Source organism: Salmo salar, chromosome 03 (assembly GCF_965601325.2).
Source record: "Salmo salar chromosome 03, fSalSal1, whole genome shotgun sequence".
Classification (NCBI taxonomy): Eukaryota; Metazoa; Chordata; class Actinopteri; order Salmoniformes; family Salmonidae; genus Salmo; species Salmo salar.
Genome location: NC_138293.1, coordinates 44,602,411 through 44,629,196, shown reverse-complemented (window position 1 = coordinate 44,629,196; position 26,786 = coordinate 44,602,411). Strand labels below are relative to the sequence as shown.

General features: G+C 42.9%; 1 protein-coding gene across 2 annotated transcripts in view; it reads left to right on the top strand.

Annotated features, from left to right (window-relative positions):
• LOC106600495 (kin of IRRE-like protein 1) overlaps positions 1-26,786 on the top strand; it is a 137,568-nt gene that overhangs the window by 91,963 nt on the left and 18,819 nt on the right. For both annotated transcript variants that reach the window (XM_014191886.3, XM_014191884.3), the window contains exons 3-6: positions 1,744-1,893; positions 3,471-3,628; positions 10,059-10,209; positions 10,334-10,439. In XM_014191886.3, the coding sequence (XP_014047361.1) occupies positions 1,744-1,893; positions 3,471-3,628; positions 10,059-10,209; positions 10,334-10,439 (565 nt within the window). The remainder of the gene's footprint in view (positions 1-1,743; positions 1,894-3,470; positions 3,629-10,058; positions 10,210-10,333; positions 10,440-26,786) is intronic.

Sequence of the window (26,786 nt, the reverse complement as noted above, 5' to 3'; positions counted from 1 at the left end):
TCAAATCCCCAAGGTACAAATCTTTTGTTCTGCCCCTGAACAGGCAGTTAACCCACTGTTCCTAGGCCTTCATTGAAAATAAGAATTTGTTCTTAACTGACTTGCCTAGTTAAATCAAGGTTAACATTTTTTTTTTAAATGGAGGTGTGGATGTATTTCAAGGCCTACCTTCAAACTCAGTGCCTCTTTGCTTGACATCATGGGAAAATCAAAAGAAATCATCCAAGACATCAGAAAAAAAATTGTAGACCTCCACAAGTCTGGTTCATCGTTGGGAGCAATTTCCAAATACCTGAAGGTACCACGTTCATCTGTACAAACAATTGTACGCAAGTATAAACCCCATGGGACCACACAGCTGTCATACCGCTAGAGATGAGCGTACTTTGGTGTGAAAAGTGCAAATTAATCCCAGAACAACAGGAAAGGACCTTGTGAAGATGCTGAAGGAAACAGGTGCAAAAGTACCTATATCCACAGTAATATGAGTCCTATATTGACATAGCCTGAAAGGCCGCTCAGCAAGGAAGAAGCCACTGCTCCAAAACCGCCATAAAAAAAGCCAGACTACGGTTTGCAACTGCACATGTGGACAAAGATCGTACTTTTTGGATAAATGTCCTCTGGTCTGATGAAACAAAAATAGAACTGTTTGGCCATAATGACTATCCTTATGTTTGGAGGAAAAAGGGGGACGCTTGCAAGCCGAAGAACACCATCCCAACCGTGAAGCATGGGGGTGGCAGCACCATGTGGGGGGGCTTTGCTGCAGGAGGGACTGGTGCACTTCACAAAATAGATGTCATCATGAGGGAGGAAAATTATGTGGATATATTGAAGCAACATCTCAAGACATCAGTCAGGAAGTTAAAGCTTGGTCGCAAATGGGTCTTCCAAATGGACAATGACCCCAAGCATACTTCCAAAGTTGTGGCAAAATGGCTTAAGGACAACAAATTCAAGGTATTGGAGTGGCCATCACAAAGCCCTGACCTCAATCCCATAGACAATTTGTGGGCAGAACTGAAAAGGCGTGTGCGAGCAAGGAGGCCTACAAACCTGACTCAGTTACCCCAGCTCTGTCAGGAGGAACGGGCTAAAATTCACCCAACTTATTGTGGAACACTTGTGGAAGGCTACCCAAAACGTTTGACCCAAGTTAAACAATTTAAAGGCAATGCTACCAAATACTAATTGAGTGTATGTAAACTAGTGACCCACTGGGAATGTGATGAAAGAAATAAAAGCTGAAATAAATCATTCTCTCTACTATTATTCTGACATTTCACATTCTTAAAATAAAGTGGTGATCCTAACTGACCTAAGACAGAGAATTGTTACTCGGATTAAATGTTTGGAATTGTGAAAAACTGTGAGGGCTGCCCTTGGGGACATCTGCCTTGGGGCCAATGTGGAACCGATGAGTGAAGGCGCATCGGCCCAATTAAGGCAGCCTACGTGGGGCCAATATTTTAGTCCGCATTGCGCCTACATCGTGCCAATGTGGGCATGTTTGTTGTAAAAAGATGGGCTTATTTCAGGCTGCCGTCACCAGATATGGGCTTCCCACACTGGGCCACACTGGGCAAATGCCGTGGGGTTCAATGTGGAGCCGATGAGCAAAGGCATGTTTGCCCAATGTGGGAAGCCAATGCGGGGCCAATATTTTAGCCCGCATTGGGCTCACTTCATGCCATTGTGGACATGTTTGCTGGGATGTGTCTGACTCTCTCTCTCGCTCAGCCTGGCCCAGGTACCGTGTGCTGCGGGTGATAGACGTGGGCCAGTATAACCTGGAGATCTCTGCGGCAGAGCTGTCCGATGACTCCCTGTATGAGTGCCAGGCCACAGAGGCTGCCCTACGCTCCCGGAGAGCCAAACTCACCGTCCTCAGTGAGTATCTATCTGTCTGTCAGGAATGTGTGTGTCCAGTGCAATGTGGACTGTATAAGCAGATTGTGTGTGTGTGCAGTGCAGAGTGTGACTGTGTGTGTTTCCAGTGCAGTGTGTGTACAGCAGTGTACGTGATCGGAGCTGGAGCGGAGCGTATCCAATTTGACTGGAGCATAGAGCGAGATTCCCAAAGGCTGGAGCGTCAGCCTTCTCGCCAGCTCCAATTTCGTTCCAGTAGCCCTCACTTCACCAGCTCAGGGCATGCCCGGCCCAGCATGCATTTGTAGTCTACTTTCTTTAGCTACTGTTATGGAGTTTGCTAAATATTTTCATAAAGAAACTGATATAAAACACAGGTGCAAAATCAAGGTGACTTACTAAGATGAGGACCAAGAGCAAAAGAGGCAGTGTTGTGATGTATTGTCCACAACTAAAGAATCATTGTGGAATCTGAAAAGACACTTATCCCGAAAGCATGATGGTGTAACCTACTTATTATGTGCACATGCTAAAAGAAAGCAACGAGGTGGGTGGCTAATTAAGTGTGTCATTGTAGCAAAGTATTTATAAACTAAAACACTGATCTCTTAAATGTTTTGTTCATTTTTGTTCTATTATCTATATACAATGGGCCATAATTGACTTTGGCCCAATAGGACTGGCATATTGCAACTTTCAAGCGTTCCCTTTTGATTGGGTTATCTTTCCTAAAAACCTTTAGGACTAGCTATAGAAAAAAAACAAAAAAACAACTCTGCATCTCTGCCCAGCCTGGCAAGAGTGTCCAAAAGGGTGTTTAGCATCCCAAATGGCTTTGCCAGTGAGGAGAGGATATTCTCTGCTGCTGGCCTGATCTCTAGGCACCATCACATGAGCCTGAAGCCACAGACTCTGGTCAAACTGGTGTTTCTAAAAATAAATTCAAAGGCACTGTAGACAAAGCCAAATAAGGCATTTACATTTATTTTTCATTTGAAGTAAGTCACAGCCTATATGCGCAATTTATAGACTATAATGATTTAATACAACAAAATGTTGTTTACATGCTGAGCACTTAATGTCCCTGACTCCCTACCAACCTAGTGTGTCGCACTCGCAAATGCTATCTATTTCTTTGTAGGCTATAGCCTTGAAATAATAGAGCCTAAATAATTCAATTTTAACTCCCTGTCTGTCTCCTGACCTATTTAGAGTGTTTATATGCTGTTTAATATGACATGTAGCCCATTTGAAATGATGTGCTGTTCTTACATTGACCTTTTCTTGTTTATTAAAAAAAAAGATATTGAAATCATATAGTTTGGTTTCAATACTTCAAATCAACATGGTAGGTCCAGGTAGTCACAAAAATAGATGGGTGTTGGTTAAATTGTGATTTTAATGAATGGAGCGAATTTGGAGCAGCAGTTTCTTTTCTCTTTGAGTGCGGAACGGTTTTTAGCGAAGCAGTTGGAAAGGATGTGAATTTACGACTGCTCAACTCCGCTCACATACTCTGGTATAAAAAAGTGTGTGTGTCCAGTGCAGTGTGTATATGCGGTGTGTTTGTCTAGTACACTGCGTGTGTTGTCCTACAGTCCCTCCCGATGACCCAGTGATCGAGGGCTTTCCAGAGATCCTGCTGAGAGCCAATGTCTCCTATAACCTGAGCTGTGTGTCCCGCGGGGCCAAGCCACTGGGCATCATCGAGTGGAAACGGGACGGGGTGGCCCTGGAGGGAGCCTTCAGCACCACCGTGAGTTACATACAGACACAGCGGCATAAACACCGATGCATGTTGCCATATTGTATCACTAAATACACCTTTAGTTGGCTCCACCCTGTCCTCCTCTTCCTTTCTTTAAAAAAATAATGTTTTTCTCTCTCTCTCTCCTTCTCTCCCCCCCCCCCCCCCCCTCGCTCTCAATTCAATTTCAATTTAAGGGCTTTATTGGCATGGGAAACATATCCTAACATTGCCAAAGCAAGTGAAGTAGATAATAAACAAAAGTGACATAAACAATATACATTTATATTAGACATTACACTAACAAAAGTTCCAAAAGAATACATTTCAAATGTCATATTATGTCTATATACAGTGTTGTAATGATGTGCAAATTGTTCAAGTACAAACGAGAAAATAAATAAACATAAATATGCATTGTATTTACATTTTATTTTTTTATTTTTTATTTCACCTTTATTTAACCAGGTAGGCCAGTTGAGAACAAGTTCTCATTTACAACTGCGACCTGGCCAAGATAAAGCAAAGCAGTACGACACAAACAACAACACAGAGTTACACATGGAATAAACAAAAGTACAGTAAATAACACAATAGAAAAGTCTGTATACAGTGTATGCAAATAGGGTGAGGAGGTAAGGCAATAAATAGGCCATAGTAGCGAAGAAATTACAGTTTAGCAATAGATGTGATAGATGTGCAGATGATGATGTGCAAGTAGAAATACTGGTGTGCAAAAGAGCAAAAAAGTTAATAAAAACAATATGGGGATGAGGTAGGTAGATTGGATGGGCTATTTACAAATGGACTGTGTACAGCTGCAGCAATCGTGTAAACTGCTCAGATAGCTGATGCTTAAAGTTAGTGAGGGTGATATAAATCTCTAACTTCAGCGATTTTTGCAATTCATTCGTCATTGGCAGCAGAGAACTGGAAGGAATGGCGGCCGAAGGAGGTGTTGGCTTTGGGGATGACCAGTGATATATACCTGCTGGAGGGCGTGCTACGGGTGGGTGTTGTTATGGTGACCAGTGAGCTGAGATAAGGCGGAGTTTTACCTAGCAAAGACTTATAGATGACCTGGAGCCAGTGGGTCTGGCGACGAATATGTAGCGAGGGCCAGCCGACGAGAGCATTCAGGTCGCAGTGGTGGGTGGTATATGGGGCTTTGGTGACAAAACGGATGGCACTGTGATAGACTGTATCCAGTTTGCTGAGTAGAGTGTTGGAGGCTATTTTGTAAATGACATCGCCGAAGTCGAGGATCGGTAGGATAGTCAGTTTTACGAGGGTATGTTTGGCAGCATGAGTGAAGGAGGCTTTGTTGCGAAATAGGAAGCCGATTCTAGATTTCATTTTGGACTGGAGATGTTTAATATGAGTCTGTTTGTTCTTCACTGGTTGCCCTTTTCTTGTGGCAACAGGTCACACATCTTGCTGCTGTGATTGCACACTATGGTATTTCACCCAAAAGATATGGGAGTTCATCAAAATTGGATTTGTTTTTCGAATTCTTTGTGGGTCTGTGTAATATGTGTCTCTATGGTCATACATTTGGCAGGTTAGGAAGTGCAGTTCAGTTTCCACCTCATTTTGTGGGCAGTGTGCACATAGCCTGTCTTCTTTTGAGAGCCAGGTCTGCCTACGGCGACCTTTCTCAATAGCAAGGCAATGCTCACTGAATACATATATCTTTCTTTAATTTTCGGTCAGTCACAGTGGTTAGGTATTCTGCCATAGTGTATTCTCTGTTTAGGGCCAAATAGCATTCTAGTTTGCTCAGTTTTTTTGTTAATTCTTTCCAATGTGTCTTTTTGTTTTCTCATGATTTGGTTGGGTCTAATTGTGTTGCTGTCCTGGAGCTCTGTGGGGTCTGTGTGTGTTTGTGAACAGAGCCCCAGGATCAGAGCCCCGGGACCATCAACTACAGGTTCATCTCTCTGTAGGTGATGGCTTTGTTATGGAAGGTTTGGGAATCGCTTCCTTTTAGGTGGTTGTAGAATTTAACCTGTTGGGGCTAGGGGGCAGTATTTGCATGGCCGGATAAAAAACGTACCCGATTTAATCTGGTTACTACTCCTGCCCAGTAACTAGAATATGCATATAATTATTGGCTTTGGATAGAAAACACCCTAAAGTTTCTAAAACTGTTTGAATGGTGTCTGTGAGTATAACAGAACTCCTTTGGCAGGCCAAAACCTGAGAAGATTCCTTACAGGAAGTGGCCTGTCTGACCATTTCTTGCCCTCCTTGATCATCTCTAACAAATACAGGGGATCTCTGGCATGACGTGACACTTCCTACGGCTCCCATGGGCTCTCAGAAGGCGGGAAAAAGCTGAACGATGTAATTCCATCCCCAGGCTGAAACACATTAGCGCGTTTGGAAAGTGCTCTATCAGAGGGCCATTAGACTGAGGCTCGTGCATGAGGGGATAGCATGCTTTTACTTTCACTCTCTTTGTAATAAAAAACGATTTCCCGGTTGGAATATTATCGCTTTTTTACGAGAAAAATGGCATAAAAATGTATTTTAAACAGCGGTTGACATGCTTCGAAGTACGGTAATGGAATATTTAGACATTTTTTGTCACGAAATGCGCCATGCTCGTAACCCTTATTTACCCTTTCGGATAGTGTCTTGAACGCACGAACAAAACGCCGCTATTTGGATATAACAATGGATTATTTGGGACGAAACCAATATTTGTTATTGAAGTAGAAGTCCTGGGAGTGCATTCTGACGAAGAACAGCAAAGGTAATAACATTTTTCTTATAGTAAATCTGACTTTGGTGAGTGCTAAACTTGCTGGGTGTCTAAATAGCTAGCCCTGTGATGCCGGGCTATCTACTTAGAATATTGCAAAATGTGCTTTCACCGAAAAGCTATTTTAAAATCGGATATATCGAGTGCATAGAGGAGTGTATCTATAATTCTTAAAATAATTGTTATGTTTTTTGTGAACGTTTATCGTGAGTAATTTAGTAAATTCACTGGAAGTTTGCGGGGGGTATGCTAGTTCTGAACGTCACATGCTAATGTAAAAAGCTGGTTTTTGATATAAATATGAACTTGATTGAACAAAACATGCATGTATTGTATAACATAATGTCCTAGGGTTGTCATCTGATGAAGATCATCAAAGGTTAGTGCTGCATTTAGCTGTGGTTTGGGTTTATGTGACATTATATGCTAGCTTGAAAAATGGGTGTCTGATTATTTCTGGCTGGGTACTCTGCTGACATAATCTAATGTTTTGCTTTCGTTGTAAAGTCTTTTTGAAATCGGACAGTGTGGTTAGATTAACGAGAGTCTTGTTTTTAAAATGGTGTAAAATAGTCATATGTTTGAAAAATTGAATTTTTGAGGTATTTGAATATCGCGCCACGGGATTATACAAGCGTCCCACCTAGCCCATAGAGGTTAACAGCTATTTTCTGGATTTTGATAATTAGTGGGTGTCGGCCTAATTCTGCTCTGCATGCATTATTTGTTGTTTTACGTTGTACATGGAGGATGCTATTGCAGAATTCTGCATGCAGAGTATTAATTTGATGTTTGTCCCATTTAATGAATTCTTGGTTGGTGAGCGGACCCCAGACCTCACAACCATAAAGGGCAATGGGTTCTATAACTGATTCAAGTATTTTTTTTGCCAGATCCTAATTGGTTTGTCGAATTTTATGTTCGTTTGATGGCATAGAAGGCCCTTCTTGCCTTGTCTCTCAGATCTTTCACAGCTTTGTGGAAGTTACCTGTGGCGCTGATGTTTAGGCCAAGGTATGTATAGTTTCAAATTTTATGTCACATTGGCCGAATACAGCAGGTGTGGACCTTAAAAGTAACACAATAAAATAACAGTAATGAGGCTATATACAGGGGGTACTGGTACCGAGTCAATGTGCGGGGGTACAGGTCAGTCGAGGTAATTTGTATATGTAGGTAGGGGTAAAGTGACTATGAGTGTCAATGCAAATAGTCCGGGTGGCCATTTGATTAATTGTTCAGCAGTCTTAGTTTCTTGTGTGCTCTAGGGCAACGGCATCGAGATGGAATTTATATTTCTGGTCTTGGCAACTGGACCTTTTTTGGAACACCATTATTTTTGTCTTGCTGTGATTTACTGTCAGTGCCCAGGTCTGACAGAATCTGTGCAGAAGATCTAGGTGCTGCTGTAGGCCGTCCTTGGTTAGGGACAGAAGCACCAGATCATCAGCAAACAGAAGACATTTGACATAAGATTCTAGTAGGGTGAGGCCGGGTGCTGCAGACTGTTCTAGTGCCCTCGCTAATTTGTTGATATATATGTTGAAGAGGGTGGGGCTTAAGATGCATCCAGGTCTCACCCCACAGCCCTGTGGAAAGAAATGTGTGTTTTTTGCTCATTTTAACCACACACTTGTTGTTTGTGTACATGGATTTTATAATGTTGTATGTTTTTCCCCAACACCGCTTTCCATCAATTTGTATAGCAGATCCTTATGCCAAATTGAGTCAAAACCTTTGTTGAAATCAACAAATCATGAGAATACTTTGCCTTTGTTTTGGTTTGTTTGTTTTTCAATTAGGGTATACAGGGTGAATACGTGGTCTGTCATAAGGTAATTTGATAAAAAGCCAATTTGACATTTGCTCAGTACATTGTTTTACTGAGGAAATGAACTAGTCTGCTGTTAATGATAATGCAGAGGATGTTCCCAAGGTTGCTGTTGATGCATATTCCATGGTAGTTATTGGGGTACAATTTGTGGATTGCGGTGATCAGTCCTTGGTTCCAAATATTGGTGAAGATGCCAGAGCTAAGGATGGTGTTAAAGAGTTTAAGTATAGCCAATTGGAATTTGTGGTCTTTATATTTTATCAATTAATTTAGGATACCATCAACCACACAGGCCTTTTTGGGTTGGAGTGTTTGTATTTTGTCCTGTAGTTCATTCAATGTAATTTAGAGAATACAGTGGATTCTGGTAGTCTTTAACAGTTCTAACATTTTTATTTATCATGTATATGTTTTTGCTGTTTGTTCTTTGTTATAGAGCCAAAAAGATTGTAGAAGTGGTTTGTCCATACATCTCTATTTTGGATAGATAACTCTTCGTGTTGTTGTTTAGAGTTTTCCAATTTTCCCAGAAGTGGTTAGATTCTATGGATTCTTCAGTTACATTGAGCTGAGTTTTGATGTGCTGTTCCTTCTTTTTCCGTAGTGTATTTCTGTATTGTTTTAGTTATTCACCATAGTGAAGGTGTAGACTCAGGTTCTCTGGGTATCTATGTTTTTGATTGGATAGGTTTCTCAATTTCTTTCTTGGGTTTTTTCATTCTTCATCAAACCATTTGTCATTGTTTTTCATTTTCTTAGGTTGTCTGCTTGACATGTTTTGATTGGATAGGGAAGCTGGAAGGTCAAATATACTGTTTAGGGGGGATTGTCTAAAAGGGATTGAATTTGTTGTTGCCTAATTGTTTTTTGGTAGGTTTCTACACTATCTTCCTTGTATCTATAGCATTTCTTAGTATTGTGCAGTTCCTTTGGCGTTGATGCCTTATGAGTATTGCTCTGTTCAGGTAGACTGTGATTTTGATATGATCTGATAGGGGTGTTAGTGCTCTGAGAGACTCTGGTTTGTTTTATTTTATAAATTTTTATTTAACCTTTATTTAACTCAGCAAGACAGTTAAGAACAAATTGTTATTTACAATGATGGTCCTACCCCGGCCAAACCCTAAACTGGACAATGCTGGGCCAATTGTGCGCCGCCCTATGGGACTCCCAATCACGGCCGGTTGTGATGCAGCCTGGAATCGAACCAGGGTCTGTAGTGACGCCTCTAGCACTGAGATGGAGTGCCTTAGAATGCTGCGCCACTCTGGGTTGAGATCAGTGATAAAGTAATCTGCAGTACTACTGCCAAGGGATGAGCTGTAGGTGTACCTACCATAGGAGTCTCCTCGAAAGCCTACCAATTACTATGTACAGATGCAGCGTACGACAGAGCTGCAGGAGTTGTGACCCATTCTGTAGTTTTTTTTGTCATAGTTGTTTCTAGGGGGGCATATTTGGGAGGGTATACTGTCAGCTCCAGGTAGGTGTTTATCCCCTTGTGTGCTGAGAGTATCAGGTTCTTGTTCAGGTCTGGCATTTAGGTCGCCAGACTAGTACATGTCCCTTGGCCTGGAAATTATTGATCTCCCCCTCTAGGATGGAGAAGCTGTCATCGTTAAAATATGTGGATTCTATTGGGAGGATAGAGGTAGCGCACATGAGGACACTTTTCTGTGTTGAGATAATTTCCTTATTCATTTCTAGCCAAATGTAAAATGTTCCTGTTTTGACTCTCTCACTCTCACCCTCTCTCTCACTCTTTCTCTCTCTACCTCATCGACCACGCCCCCCCCCCGTCCCCCCTCTCTCTCCCCTCCTCGAACCCCCCACCCCAGGAGGTTCTCCCAGACAGAAAGAGGGTGACGACAAGGAGCTTCCTGCCCATCATCCCAGAGGACAAAGACACGGGACGCAACTTCACTTGTGTGGCCAGCAACAAGGCTGTCCCAATGGGAAAACGCACCACCGTCACCCTCAACGTGCACCGTAAGTGTGTTTGTATGTGTGTATGTGTGTATGTCTGTGTGTATGTGTGAATGTGTTTCAAGATTATTGAATCTTTCTCTAACTCCCTCCTTTCCGCTCTCCCCTCCCTCCCTCCCTCCTGCAGACCCCCCCAAGGTGAACCTATCCATGGAGCCTCGGTCTGTCCTGGAGGGAGAGAGAGTCATCTTCACCTGCCAGGCCACTGCCAACCCTCCCATCATGGGTATCCGGTCAGTAGTAGTCTGATGTGTATGTGTGTGGCCCCTTCCACCCCCCATGCCAAATATGTCGCTGAGTAGGCTACGGTACTAAGAGCAAAATAATCATAACATTTCCACACCCTATTGTAGTCTAACCAATACCCAAATGGAGATTCAGTGAAAATAAAAATCTGATCGATTTACCAAGACCAGTCTCCATGTTTGTCTCAGAGCAGCGCAAAACGGTGCTGAAATAGTTGACAACACCTGGGTAGGCTATTGCTTCAAATCCCATTATAACAATTGTATGACTTTGTGACTTTCAGTAAGCTACAATTAGTTGCCTTCATTGGCCTACTTTATTAGAAGATTTAGGTCATGGTAACCATTCAGATCACATTAACCATCCCGTTGTTACACACATACACATTTCCATATATCTGTGTTAGATGCATATGTGACATAACTCCACCAGTCCTATTTATGATATCATTTAAACATTTCATCGAAAAATTATGTTTTTTTTATCAATTAGTATATTTGAGTTTAACCACAATATTTGATGTATTATTTGTTCTGTCTTTTCTGGTGGATTAAACTGTATTTTCAACCAACTATATTTTCGAGATGATTTCGTTTTCAAATAACCGAAAGTGACCGGTTTTAATCTGAATAAAGAGGAAAAGGCCATTCTTGAACATGGGGTGAGACATTCTTACTAATTTGCTAGAGAACCAGTTTGGATTTAAGTATAACTTTTGTATGACTGACGCCTTTAGTGAGAGGTCTAATGCTTTAATATTTAATAATTTCTGTCCCCTGAATTCATATTCATTATATAAATAGGCCCATGTGCACCTTGATATTTGAGACGGAGGCAGGAAGACCCGGTTCACCAGCAACCCCCGATCCCCTTCGGACGCGGCCGTGCCTAATGGGGAAATGGGGTGCGCCATGCGGCCGTGCCTAATGGGGAAAGGGGGGATGGAACTGGTCGGGCGCAACCCATGCGACATGGAGATGCGTGGAACCGTGCTCGAGCGAGAGCTGAAGCCAACCTCCCGGCCCAGAACCCCGCGCCAAGGGAAGGGAGAAGCAAAGGGCGTGGGCCCCCTACCCTGCCCAGTCCTCAGAGAGATAGATACTCCCACCGTGCTTCATTGGTCTGTTTCGCTTGATGGCCCTCCGATCCGCACTTATTAGATGGCCCTCCGACTTGCAACCATTTTCCACAGTTATATATATGTATTCCCTTTCTTGTAGTGTGTCTTATTGCCCATTTTACTATCGTCCTGGGCTTATAGATCGAGTCAATCCTTCATCAAATGAACCGCAACATATCGGCTAAAGCGATTTAATTCATGAATGCTTTTGAAAGTTTTTAATATTGTGATAGTGAAGAGCAAAGATCCTCTCAAGAGAATTAACATTACAGTTACACCAACTGGTAGGCTAATCACACAATTGTACAAAATGGTAAGAGAACTGGTGAAGAAAGTTACCCCTCTACATACACATTTTCACACCTACAGTAGGCTATTAAACGAATCGTTGGATAATAGATCGGCTCTCAGAACTCGTTAACAGGCGTTACTGTGTGTGTTTTGATATTCTCTCTCTCTCTCTCGCGCACTTGCTGTCTTGACCACTGAATGCTCGGCTTTGAAAAGCCAACTGAAATTTACTCCTAAGGTGCTGACCGGTTGCACCCTCTATAACCACTGTTTATATTATTTGACCCTGCTGGTCATTTTTACATTTTTACATTGTATTCAATTTCCAGCGAGACTTTTCAAGCCATCGACTCACTGATGGTTGAAGATGATGGGCGATCGGCAAATGCAGTCTGGAATCTGCTGGCATCACAGCACAACATCAGTATTGCTCTAATCACAGTAAGAAGACAGTTGAAGAAACTTGAGTGGACTTATGGAAAGGCTCTGTAAGACTATATATATCTTTATACCTTTATTTATGTATACCTTTATTTAACTAGGCAAGTCAGTTAAGAACAAATTCTTATTTACAATGACGGCCTACCCCGGCAAAACCCAGATGACGCTGGGTCAATTTTGCGCCACCCTATGGGACTCCCAATCACGGCCGGATGTGATACAGCCTGGATATGAACCAGGGACTGTAATGATGGCTCTTGCACTGAGATGCAGTGCCTTAGACCGCTGCGCAACTCTGGAGCCATGACCAATATGACCAATATATACAGTTGACGTCGGAAGTTTACATGCACCTTAGCCAAATACATTAAACTCAGTTTTTCACAATTCCTGACATTTAATCCGAGTAAAAATTCCCTGCCTTAGGTCAGTTAGGGTCACCACTTTATTTTAAGAATGTGAAATGTCAGAATAATAGTAGAGAGAATTATTTATTTCCGCTTTTATTTCTTTCATCACATTCCCAGTGCGTCAGAAGTTTACATACACTCAATTAGTATTTGGTAGCATTGCCTTTAAATTGTTTAACTTGGGTCAAATGCTTCAGGTAGCCTTCCACAACCTTTCCACAATACGTTAGGTGAATTTTGGCCCATTCCTCCGTACAGAGCTAGTATAACCGAATTAGGTTTGTAGGCCTCCTTGCTCGCACACACCTTTTCAGTTCTGCCCAAAAATGTTCAATGGGATTGAGGTCAGGGTTTTGTCATGGCCACTCCAATACCTTGACTTTGTTGTCCTTAAGCTATTTTGCCACAACTACATGCTTGGGGTCATTGTCCATTTGGGGTATTTGTCCATTTGGAAGACCCATTTGCGACCAAGCTTTATCTTCCTGACTGATGTCTGGAGTGTTGCTTCAATATATCAACATCATTTTCCTACCTCATGAAGCCATCTATTTTGTGAAGTGCACCAGTCCTTCCTGCAGCAAAGCACCCCCACAACATGATGCTGCCACCCCCGTGCTCACAGTTGGGATGGTGTTCTTCGGCTTGCAAGCTTCCCCCTTTTTCCTCCAAACATAACGATGATCATGATGGCCAAACAGTTCTCTTTTTGTTTCATCAGACCAGAGGATATTTATCCAAAAAGTACAACCTTTGTCCCCATGTGCAGTTGCAAACCGTAGTCTGGCTTTTTTGTGGCGGATTTGGAGCAGTGCTTCTTCCTTGCTGATCGGCCTTTCAGGTTATGTCGATATAGGACTCGTTTTACTGTGGAAATAGATACTTTTGTACCTGTTTCCTCCAGCATCTTCACAAGGTCCTTTGCTGTTGTTCTGGGATTGATTTGCACTTTTCACACCAAAGTACGTTCATCTCTAGGAAACAGAACGCGTCTCCTTCCTGAGCGCTATGACAGCTGCGTGGTCCCATAGTGTATATACTTGCGTACTATTGTTTATACAGATGAACGTGGTACCTTCAGGCGTTTGGAAATTGCTCCCAAGGATGAACCAGACTTGCGGAGGTCTCCAATTTTTTTTCTGAGGTCTTGGCGGACTTCTTTTGATTTTCTCACGATGTCAAGCAAAGAGGCATTGAGTTTGAAGGTAGGCCTCGAAATACATCTACAGGAACACTTCCAATTGACTCAAATGATGTCAATTAACCTATCAGAAGCTTCTAAAGCCATAACATAATTTTCTGGAATTTTCCGTGCTGTTTAATGGCACAGTCAACTTAGTGTGTGTAAACATCTGACCCAATGGAATTGTGATACAGTGAATTATAAGTGAAATAATATGTCTGTAAACAATTGTTGGAAAAATGACTTGTGTCATGCACAAAGTAGATGTCCTAACCGACTTGCCAAAACTATAGTTTGTTAACAAGAAATGTGTGTAGTAGTTGAAAAATGAGTTTTAATGACTTCTACTTAAGTGTATGTAAACTTCCGACTTCAACTGTATATTCATTTTTTTGGTCCAGCCCTTTGTCCACTGATCTCCATGGATGGTTGTTGGCATGGTTCTATGCTCTGAAAAAACACATTTGTGTTTTAGTACACAATTATCGATTTTATTACAACAGTATGCCTACACATTGATAGGCTATATACATTTTTTTAAGAAAATGCACTGAAACCTCTCAGCTCCGACTCATTTTCAAGTCCTCTGGTGGTTACAGTCCTAACCCTGGAACGGGTAGCACCATAGAAAGAAGCTGACTTGATGAAAACTGTCTGTAAGCCAGAAAAAGGTATTTCTCGGACCAAAACACACTGCTGCCCGGGTTTGCATTGCAAATGAGGGCATAAACTGGGTCAAGACGCCAACAGAGTAAGTAGACCTTTATGTAGTAAAATAAAGGTTAAATAAAATACTTACAACACAGACGGTAGGCCTACACTATATCTAAAAATTATTTGTAGGTCTGCCAACTTTAAACCCGATCGAACTTCTTTGGCTTCAACTGAAAACATTCATCCGTAACTCTGCCAAGCCTAGAGTACAAGCAAAGATGAACTGGTGAAGGCCATCAAGACGTTTTGGCTTGAGACATTGACGATACAATTCTCCCCATACCCTCCTTCTTGGCAAGAGTCTATTGTTCCGCTAATTGCCCATAATGGGTAGATGGATGGCTACTTTTGTATTCAAATGTATTGAATGAATGTATTAATTACAGTCATTTACCATATTTTGGAGATGATTTTGTTTTCAAATAACCGAAAGTGAGCGGTTGTAATCTGAATAAAGGGACAAGGCCATTCTTGAACATTGGGGGAGACAATAAGCCCTTTTAATTTTGTCTGGCTTGCCATTCCAAATAAAATTGAATATTGTTTGCTCATATAATTTAAACAGGTTGCTCTCCACCTGACTCTTCACTTATTTTAGTTAAACGCTCTTCACAGACCGTGATTATTTGAGACCAAAACTAGCGATCAATTGTAGAGTTGAGTTCCTCTGTCCAGTGTCTGTGTTCTTTTGCCCATCTTAAACTTTTCTTTTTATTGGTCAGTCTGAGATAGGGCTTTTTCTTTGCAATCTGCCTAGAAGGCCAGCATCCCGGAGTCGTCTCTTCACTGTTGACATTGAGACTGGTGTTTTGCGAGTACTATTTAATGAAGCTGCCCGTTGAGGACTTGTGAGGCGTCTGTTTCTCAAACTGGACACTCTAATGTACTTGTCCTCTTGCTCAGTTGTGCACCAGGGCCTCCCACTCCTCTTTCTATTCTGGTTAGAGCCAGTTTTTCGCTGTTCTGTGAAGGGAGTAGTACTCAGCGTTGTACCAGATCTTCAGTTTCTTGGCAATTTATCGCATGGAATAGCCTTCATTTCTCAGAACAAGAATAGACTGACGAGTTTCAGAAGAAAGTTCTTTGTTTCTGACCATTTTGAGCCTGTAATCGAACCCACAAATGCTGGTGCTCCAGATACTCAACTAGTCTAAAGAAGGCCAATTTTATTGCTTCTTTAATCAGAACAACAATTTTCAGCTTTGCTAACATAATTGCAAAAGGGTTTTCTGATGATCAATTAGCCTTTTTAAAATGATAAATTAGCTAACACAACATGCCATTGGAACACAGGAGGGATGGTTGCTGATAATGGGCATCTGTACACCTATGTAGATATTCCATAAACAATCAGCCATTTCCAGCTATAATAGTCATTTGCAACATTAACAATGCCTACACTGTATTTCTGATCAATTTGATGTTATTTTAATTGACAATTCTTTTTTGCTTTGCTTTTCTTTCAAAAACAATCTAAGTGACCCCAAACTTTTGAACGGTGGGGTATGTTATGTCGGAAAAAGTCAGTTATAAATTCTCCTGTCCTAGTTAAAAACAAGTTATGATCCAGTAGGCTTTGATTAAATTTCCAATGTCCTCATCCACGTGGAAATTATGTAAGAGTAATATATATGCTAATTATGTGATGGTCCGACCAAGAGAATGACATAAGAAAGTAATCAAGATGACTAGCTTAATTAAGCCTTCACCATGTTTATCTCACTAGGTCAGGGTATTTAAGCCTCCATATATCCACTAATATATCCATGACATTCATGATTTCCTTAAGTGCATGAGAGTGATTAGTTTGTAGTGTGTTTTCATTTACGGTCTATAGAGGTATTTAAAAGGGTATTATAATCTCCCACCATAATAATACAGTCTTGTGTTGCTTGTAGGGTTGATAAATTATTATATATATTTTCAAAGAAGCGTGGATCATCATTATTTGGACCGTATAGGTTAATAAGCCATATCTGTTTATGATCCAATAACATTTAAAATCATCCATCTACCTTGAGGATCTGTTTGGACAATTTGCACATTTGGATCAAATTTACTGTTAATTAATATCATCACGCCTTTTGAATTTCTTTGCCCATGGGAGAAATATGTTTTGCCCCCCCAGTCCTTTTTCCACAAAACTTCATCTAAAATTGTTGAATGAGTTTCCTGTAAACAATAGATATTATATTCCTTCTCTTTTACCCAGGTAAATACTGATCATCTTTTCTTATTTTCTGCTAAGCCATTACAATTATAAACTGGCTATACTTATTTCACCAATTACAATCATGCGACAAGTTTCAATTCTATTTATCATAATATATGTTTGTAAATGTACAATTAAAAAGTAACATGATGATTGAGTGTCTTTATAGCTGTACCATGATATTTGCATTGCTACCTCAAATTGTTCCTCACTATTCTACACTCTAAAACCCCTCCTCATCCCGAGTTGGGTTGTCACCCCAATGACTGGCAGATTACCCCCAACCCCCCGATCCCATGGCTCCCGAGAGACCGGGACCCATCCTTTGAAAAGAGCACACAGTGCCACCCACAGAACAGAAGCAGATCAACCGCCAAAAGCATTTCCATCGCCCTCACCTTGATTTGTATTATATATACCTATTAAATCCTGCTTATCTAAATGTCCATAATTAGCAATTAATATTTGTAGTAATGTAGGCAGTTTATGCAAGGGATTGTTACCTCTTACCAGTATTGCCATTACAAAAATGTAATTGTGGCAAGCAATTATTATTTTAGGAAACAATTATTGTGATTCATCCTATATTGTCCCTAACATCTTGTACTCCCTCGCAACAGTTGTGGGATACATATACACACACACAAACACTCACACTGTTAAGTTCATGTTTTAAGTATCCCTGTATTTCTGTTATTACGGAGCTATCACTCAGTCAAGAGTGCACCTGCGCGGGAAGTCTAGTTGTTAATGGACCTAGCCTTGAGTGGAATGGCTACCTTGTAGTGTGTTCATACAGTATAGTAAACTTTGTTAAACTGGAACCTTGTCGTTGTGCCATTTCGAGTTAACATTGGTAGCAGAGGATGGTTAATAACTACAATGTGCCTCCTCGCTTCGACGAGAAGAGGTCGTACGAAAGTTGGAAAAACGACCTTGGAATCTGGACACGGGTTACTAATCTGGACGTGAAAAAGCAAGCACTTGCGGTGGTATTATCGCTCGAGGGAAGAGCAAGAGATACAGCACTGGAAATATCCGTTGAGGATTTGAACAAGGATGATGGTATGGGAACTTTGATCAGAGCACTGGATTCTGTATTTCTTAAAGAAGAGAAAGACCGTGCCTACAAGGCATATTCAAACTTTGACAGTGTTACGAGAGATATTTTGGTTGCAATGACGGACTACATAATTGATTTCGAACAGAGGTTCAATCGGATGCGCAAGTACGACATGGTTCTCCCGGATGCAGTGTTAGCTTTCAAGTTGCTAGATACTGCCTGTCTAGATGGTAGGGAGAAACAGTTGGCTTTGACTGCTTGTACTGTGCTGACTTTTGCATCAATGAAGTCGGCACTGAAAATAATTTTTGGTGAAAAGACGTCTGTCGCGCCAATAACAGATGCAAGGCATGCAAGTGAGTGACGCAGCATATTACACTGAGCAGCAGAGAAAAGGCGCCAACAAGTCACGTTCTCAAGACAACCAGAAGAGGGCGCCATTTCCTGGCACAAATCCACTAGACAAATATGGAAGGAGATCAAAATTTGCTCTTTGTCAAAGCACTTACCATTGGGTTAAAGACTGTCCTCATAAAAATGAACAAGTTAAACTAACAGACGAAAATGTAAACACAGAGTTAGAGCAGTGTAACATTACACTGTTTTCAAACGAATCTGATACTGAGATTTTTATTGTTGAATCCTTAGGATCTACTGGGATAGATACTGCATGTACACGGACAGTGTATGGTGCAAAATGGCTTGATAGCTATGTCAGTGAACTAAATATGAAAGAAGTACAAAATATGATTGACACACCAAGCAACAGAGCTTTCAAATTTGGAGATGGCAGAATCGTCCATTCTACCAAGAGAGTTAAGTTACCAGCAAAAATTTGTCAGACTAAGTGTCACATTGAAACAGAGGTAGTCCCTGCAGATATCCCTTTACTATTAAGCAAAGCTTCCCTCAAGAAGGCAGGGGCTGTACTAGACATAAAAATGACAAGGCACTGATGTTTAACAACCAGTGACTCTTGAACTTACTACCTCAGGCCACTATTGTGTAAACATTTTAGACAAAGACATCACACAGAGCCCATGTAAAAATGAGATTCTGACGGACACAGAGCACATGGAGATTCTGACAGTCGCAGAGAACATGAACACAAAAGAAAAACACAAAGTATTGTTAAAGCTTCACAAACAGTTTGGACATGCTACAGTTGACAGACTCCAGAAATTACTCAGCAGTTCAGGGAATAATGATGATGAGAGTATTTGCATTCTACAGCAGATAGTTAACAGTTGTGAGACATGTCAAAAATACAATAAACCCAAGGCCAAACCAGCTGTTGGTTTGCCACTGGCTTCCAAGTACAATGAAACAGTGGCCGTAGATCTACATGAGCTAGGACCAAGTGTGTGGTACCTTCACATAATCGACCACTTCACATGCTTTAGTGCTGGAAGCATTGTGAATACAAAGAAACCCAGTGACATCGTCAAGCACTTCATTAATTCCTGGATAAGTGTGCATGGCCCGCCCCAGAAATTGTACAGTGACAATGGAGGGGAATTCAATAATAATGAAATAAGAGAAATGGCAGAGAACTTCAACATGGAAGTAAAGACAACTGCTGCATACAGTCCATGGAGCAATGGACTTATGGAGAGACACAATCAAACACACACAGTGATCATGCTGAAAGTGAAGCAAGGCAATGGATGTGACTGGAACAGAGCCCTAGATTGGGCTTTGATGGCAAAAAACTCAATGCACAAAGTTCATAGTTACAGCCCATACCAACGAGTGTTGGGGCAGAACCCTAATCTTCCCACTGTACTGGTTGACAAGCCACCAGCACTAGAAGGGACCAGTGTGAGTGCATGGGTGGGACAGCACCTTTCAGCACTACATGCAGCGTGAAAAGCATTCACTGAAGCAGAGTGCTCAGAGAGAATTCGCAGGGCTCTGCGTAAACAGCTACGACCCACCGATGAGAAGTACGAAACTGGAAACAAAGTGTACTACAAACGAGTTGACTGTCAAGAGTGGAAAGGACCGGGAGTAGTCATTGGCCAAGATGGTGTGGTGATATTTGTGAGGCACGGAGGCACCATTGTCAGGGTGCATCACTCAAGATTTGGAAAGTAAATGATCAACAAGATAGAGGGGCTGTTGCTGAGAGTCAGTCTCCTAATGAAAATGACAAAAAGGACACAGTAACAGACACAAACCTACCAGAAGTCGCATCCAATGATGGACACTGAAACTGACACAGGAAATGGAGCAGAGACCTTCAACCATGCCACAGATAATACTGTTGAGCGTTCAAATGACGAAAACATTCAACAACAGCCACATGTGTTAAGACAACATGGTTGTTCCAATCTGAAAACTGGACAAACTGTTAAATACATGGACAGAGAAAGTGGTATTCCACATACAGCAACCGTCATTGGACGAGCAGGAAAAGTAAAAGGAAAACACCAGAACTGGTACAACTTGCAGTACTCTGAACCAGCTACCCTTTCTGGTACAACAGGGTCAGCTGACCTGTCACTAGTAGATCATCTCAGAATTGAACCAATGGAAAATTGAGAAAAACAGAATGACATTCAAAATGTTTATGTACTTGAAACAAAGGACGTGTAATTTGACTCAGTTAAGCTAGATGAGCTCAGTAATTGGAGGAAAAATGGAGTGTTTGAGGAAGTTGGCCAAAAATGTGTCTCAACAAGGTGGGTGTGTACCCTTAAAGAATCATTATCTGGAATAGTGCCTAAAGCACGTCTAGAGGTTTTGAGGAGCTGGCTGCTAAAGAACTCCCAAAAGACTCACCGACATGCACCTCAGAGTCACTCAGATTGCTGATGACAGTGATCTGCCAGAAAAAATGGAAACTTAATTCCATAGACATCAAATCTGCATTTTTGCAGGGAACAGAGCTGTCAAGGGACATTCACATCCGACCTCCGCCTGAAGCTAAGAGCGAAGGAACACTGTGGAAACAGAAAAGTGTGTGTATGGCCTGGCAGATGCATCACTCTACTGGTAAAACAAAGTCAAGGCAACAATGCTGAATGTAGGTGGAAAAATGTCACAAGTGGATGCTGCAGTTTTCTATTGGCTTGATCAAGACTGCAATGGGACTGGAGTACTTGCCTGTCATGTTGATGACTTTATCTGGGGTGGCTCACAGACCTTTGCTATAACTGTGATTCCACACCTCAAAGCTGTTTTCCAGGTCGGCCGTGAGGAGCATGATCATTTTTGTTATGTTGGCATAGAGTTTATTACAGTTGATGGAACAATACTGACGCAACAAGAGAGCTATATCAAGAATCTTCAACCCATCCACATGGATTCTTCAAGAGCCGTACAAAGGAATTCCCCTCTATGTGGAATTGAAGCTGATCAATTGAGGTTAAAGATAGGACAAATTTTATGGGTTGCTAGACAGAGTAGACCTGATGTAATGTTTGATGGTGTCACGTCCTGACCATAGAAAGCTTTTATTTTCTATTGTAGAGTAGGTCAGGGTGTGACAGGGGGTTTTGTCGTTTATTTATTTCTATGTTGGTTCTAGTTTCTTTTTTCTATGTTGGGGTTTTGTCTAGTTTATGTATTTCTATGTTGGTTCTAGTTTCTTTTTTCTATGTTGGGGTTTTTGTATGATTCCCAATTAGCTGGTTATCGTTGTCTCTAATTGGGGATCATATTTAAGTTGTTGTTTTTTCCACTAGGTTTTGTGGGAGATTATTTTGAGGTAGTGTATGTTTCACCTCTTCGTCACGGTTTGTTATTTTGTTTAGTAGTTTATTTGTATGTCTTGCATAGTTTCACAGTTATAATAAAATGTGGAACGATACACACGCTGCGCCTTGGTCTCCTTCATCATACGACAAACGTGACAGAATCTCCCACCACCAAAGGACCAAGCAGCGTGGCCAGGAGGAATGGACATGGGAGGACATCCTGGGCGGCAAAGGATCCTGGACGTGGGAGGAGATCCAGGCCGGATGGGATCTCCTCCCATGGGAACAGGTGGAAGCAGCGAGGGAGGAACGGCGACGAGATCGAGAGTCACGGCAACGACGGAAGCCCAAGAGGCAGCTCCCCCCCCAAAATTTTGGGGGGCACACGGGGAGATTGGCGGAGTCAGGTTGTAAACCTGAGCAAACTCCCCATGCTTACCGTGGGGAGCATGTGACCAGTCAGGCACTGTGTTATGCGGTGATGCGCACTGTATCTCCAGCGCACATTCAGAGCCCGGTGCGCACTGTGCCTGCGCCCCGCATTTGCCGGGCTAAAGTGAGCATTCAGCCAGGACGGGTTGTGCTGGCTCAGCACTCCTGGTCTCCGGTGCATCTCCTCGGTCCAGGATATCCTGCGCCAGCTCTACGCACTGTGTCGTCAGTGCGCATTCACAGCCCAGTGCGTCCTGTGCCAGCGCCCCGCACTTGCCGGGCTAAAGTGAGCATTCAGCCAAATCAAATCAAATCAAATGTATTTATATAGCCCTTCTTACATCAGCTGATATCTCAAAGTGCTGTATAGAAACCCAGCCTAAAACCCCAAACAGCAAGCAATGCAGGTGTAGAAGCACAGTGGCTAGGAAATACTCCCTAGAAAGGCCAAAACCTAGGAAGACACCTAGAGAGGAACCAGGCAATGAGGGGTGGCCAGTCCTCTTCTGGCTGTGCCGGGTGGAGATTATAATAGAACATGGCCAAGATGTTCAAATGTTCAGAAATGACCAGCATGGTCAAATAATGATAATCACAGTAGTTGTCGAGGGTGCAACAAGTCAGCTCCTCAAGAGTAAATGTCAGTTGGCTTTTCATAGCCGATCATAGAGAGTATCTCTACCGCTCCTGCTGTCTCTAGAGAGTTGAAAACAGCAGGTCTGGGACAGGTAGCACGTCCGGTGAACAGGTCAGGGTTCCATAGCCGCAGGCAGAACAGTTGAAACTGGAGCAGCAGCACGGCCAGGTGGACTGGGGACAGCAAGGAGTCATCATGTCAGGTAGTCCTGAGGCATGGTCCTAGGGCTCAGGTCCTCCGAGAGAGAGAAAGAAAGAAAGAGAGAATTAGAGAGAGCATACTTAAATTCGCATAGGACACCGGATAAGACAGGAGAAATACTCCAGATATAACAGACTGACACTAGCCCCCCGACACATAAACTACTGTAGCATAAATACTGGAGGCTGAGACAGGAGGGGTCAGGAGACACTGTGGCCCCATCCGATGATACCCCCGGACAGGGCCAAACAGGAAGGATATAACCCCACCCACTTTGCCAAAGCACAGCCCCCACACCACTAGAGGGATATCTTCAACCACCAACTTACCATCCTGAGACAAGGCCGAGTATAGCCCACAAAGATCTCCGCCACGGCACAACCCAAGGGGGGGCACCAACCCAGACAGGAAGACCACGTCAGTGACTCAACCCACTCAAGTGACGCACCCCTCCTAGAGACGGCATGGAAGAACACCAATAAGCCAGTGACTCAGCCCCTATAATAGGGTTAGAGGCAGAGAATCCCAGTGGAGAGAGGGGAACCTGCCAGGCAGAGACAGCAAGGGCGGTTCATTGCTCCAGAGCCTTTCCGTTCACCTTCACACTCCTGGGCCAGACTACACTCAATCATAGGACCCACTGAAGAGATGAGTCTTCAGTAAAGACTTAAAGGTTGAGACTGAGTCTGCATCTCTCACATGGGTAGGCAGACCATTCCATAAAAATGAAGCTCTATAGGAGAAAGCCCTGCTTCCAGCTGTTTGCTTAGAAATTCTAGGGACAATTAGGAGGCCTGCGTCTTGTGACCGTAGCGTACGTGTAGGTATGTACAGCAGGACCAAATCGGAAAGATAGGTAGGAGCAAGCCCATGTAATGCTTTGTAGGTTAGCAGTAAAACCTTGAAATCAGCCCTTGCCTTAACAGGAAGCCAGTGTAGGGAGGCTAGCACTGGATTAATATGATACATTTTTTTGGTTATAGTCAGGATTCTAGCAGCCGTATTTAGCACTAACTGAAGTTTATTTAGTGCTTTATCCGGGTAGCCGGAAAGTAGAGCATCGCAGTAGTCCAACCTAGAAGTAACAAAAGCATGGATACATTTTTCTGCATCATTTGTGGACAGAAAGTTTCTGATTTTTGCAATGTTACGTAGATGGGAAAAAGCTGCCCTTGAAACAGTCTTGATATGTTCTTCAAAAGAGAGATCAGGGTCCAGAGTAACGCCGAGGACCTTCACAGTTTTATTTGAGACGACTGTACAACCACCAAGATGAATTGTCAGATTTAACAGAAGATCTCTTTGTTTCTTGGGACCTAGAACAACATCTCTGTTTTGTCCGAGTTTAAAAGTAGAAAGTTTGCAGCCATCCACTTCCTTATGTCTGAAACACACGCTTCTAGCGAGGGCAATTTTGGGGCTTCACCATGTTTCATTGAAATATACAGCTGTGTATCATCCGCATAGCAGTGAAATTTAACATTATGTTTCCGAATGACATCCCCAAGAGGTAAAATATATAGTGAAAACAATAGTGGTCCTAAAACGGAACCTTGAGGAACACCAAAATGTACAGTTGATTTGTCAGTGGACAATCCATTCACAGGGACAAACTGATATCTTCCCGACAGATAAGATCTAAACCAGTCCAGAACTTGTCCGTGCTGACCAATTTGGGTTTCCAATCTCTCCAAAAGAATGTGGTGATCGATGGTATCAAAAGCAGCACTAAGATCTAGGAGCACGAGGACAGATGCAGAGCCTCGATCTAACATCATTAAAAGGTCATTAACCACCTTCACAAGTGCAGTCTCAGTGCTATGATGGGGTTTTAAACCAGAATGAAGCGTTTCGTATACATTGTTTGTCTTCAGGAAGGCAGTGAGTTGCTGTAACGCCCTGGCCATAGAGAGGGGTTTTTGCTCTTTATTTTGGTTAGGCTAGGGTGTTACATTGGGTGGGCGTTCAATGTTCCTTTTTCTATGTTTTTTGTATTTCTTTGTTTTGGGCCGTGTGTGGCTCCCAATCAGGCACAGCTGAAGCTCGTTGTTGCTGATTGGGAGTCACACATAAGGAGCATGTTTTTCCTTTGGGTTTTGTGGGTAATTGTTTCTGTTTTGAGTATTTTCCTAACAGGACTGTTTGCTGTCGTTTTTGTTCATTTTTGTAGTGTTCTCTTGTTTTTTAATTAAAATTCTAATGATGAACACATCCTCTGCTGCACCTTGGTCTCTCTCTCACGACAGCCCTTACAGAATTACCCACCAACAACGGACCAAGCAGCGGAGGAAGGAGAAGCGCCAGGAGAGGAGCGTTCAGGATTCGTGGACTTGGGAGGAAATCCTGGACGGGAAAGGACCATGGGCTCAAGCTGGGGATTATCGCCTCCCGCAGTGGGAGATCGAGGCGGCGAGAGCTGAGAGGTGCTGGTATGAGGAAAGGGAGTGCAGCAGACACGAGAGGCAGCCCCAAAACATTTTTTGGGGGGGCACACGGGGAGATTGGCGGAGTCAGGCGGTAGACCTGAGCCAACTCCCCGTGCATACTGGAAGCAGCGTGGTACTGGTAAGACACCGTGTTATGCTGTGGAGCGCACGGTGTCCCCAGTGCACGTTCAAAGCCCGGTGCGCTACATACCAGCCCCCCGCAAGTGCCATGCAAGTGCAGGCATCGAGCCAGGGCGGATGGTGCCAGCTCAGCGCGTCTGGTCTCCAGTGCGCCTCCTCGGTCCAGGTTATCCTGCGCCGGCGTTGCGCACTGTGTCTCCAGAGCGCTGGGAGGGTCCAGTTCTCCCAATGCCTGCTCTCCGCCCGTGCCGGGCCAAAGTGGGCATTCAGCCTGGAGTGTGGGTAAAGAGCGTCTGTACCAGAACTCCAGTGCTCCCCCACAGCCCGGTTTATCCTGTGACTCCTCCTCGGACCAGGCCTCCAGTCCGGAGCCACCAGAGCTGCCCACCAGTCCAGAGCTGGTAGAGCTGCCCGCCAGTCCGGACTGCCCGCCAAACAGGCAGTTCACTTTTTTCTCTCCTGCAGAAGCTTTATTACTTTGTATCTGGCTCAAACGTTCATCTCAAGTGGCTTGCAGTTCAGAAAGAGCTGTATCCACAGCAGCAGCCCAGGGAACTACAGAGACTTACGGATGTAAGGTGGGCATGCAGATACATGGAATGCCGTAATCTGAGGGACAGGCTTCCAGCAGTTCTGAGAGTGCTACAGGATATCACACTTGAAAATAGTAGTGATAGATCAGTCGAGGCAAGGGGCCTTCTTTCTCAGATTTATATTTCATAGGGCTTTCAGTTACCTTTTGTAAAGTGCTTGGTGATGCCAAATGTCTTTCTGACATGCTCCAATCAAGTTCTCTTGACCTAGCAAGGGCTGTGGATCTAGTAGGTGCCCTTACAGACACATTAAAGGACTACAGAAGTGAGGGTTACTATGGAAATAGGTTAAAGAGATTGCAGAGCACTGCAAAATAAGTGTACAAACAGTGTGTAAAAGACAGCCTAAAACAAGCTTAAGATTTCACGACTCATTGATGATGAGCACTGTCGGACAGAAAAATTGTGACCAAAGTGATGGTGAGAGCTTCCAAAGAGCTATCTTTTATCAGGTGCTTGACAGTCTCACAGCTGAGCTGCAGAGGCGTTTTTCAAATAAGAATTGCGAGATAATGCAATGGGTCCAGTCTCTCAATGCAAAGAGTACAACCTTCTTGAGGAGCCTCTGTTTGCCTTTGCTCAGACCTTTGAGTCAGATTTGAGGTCCATCAAACCAAGCGACTATAGGAGAGAGAAAAGTGGAAGGGACAGACCGTCTACTCTCCTTGACTTTGTTGTGTTTCTAGAACCTTATAAAGAGGTCTTCCATGAGCTATTTTGACTTTGGAAGATTTCAGTTGTTACAGCAGTCAGCAGTGCTTCTTATGAG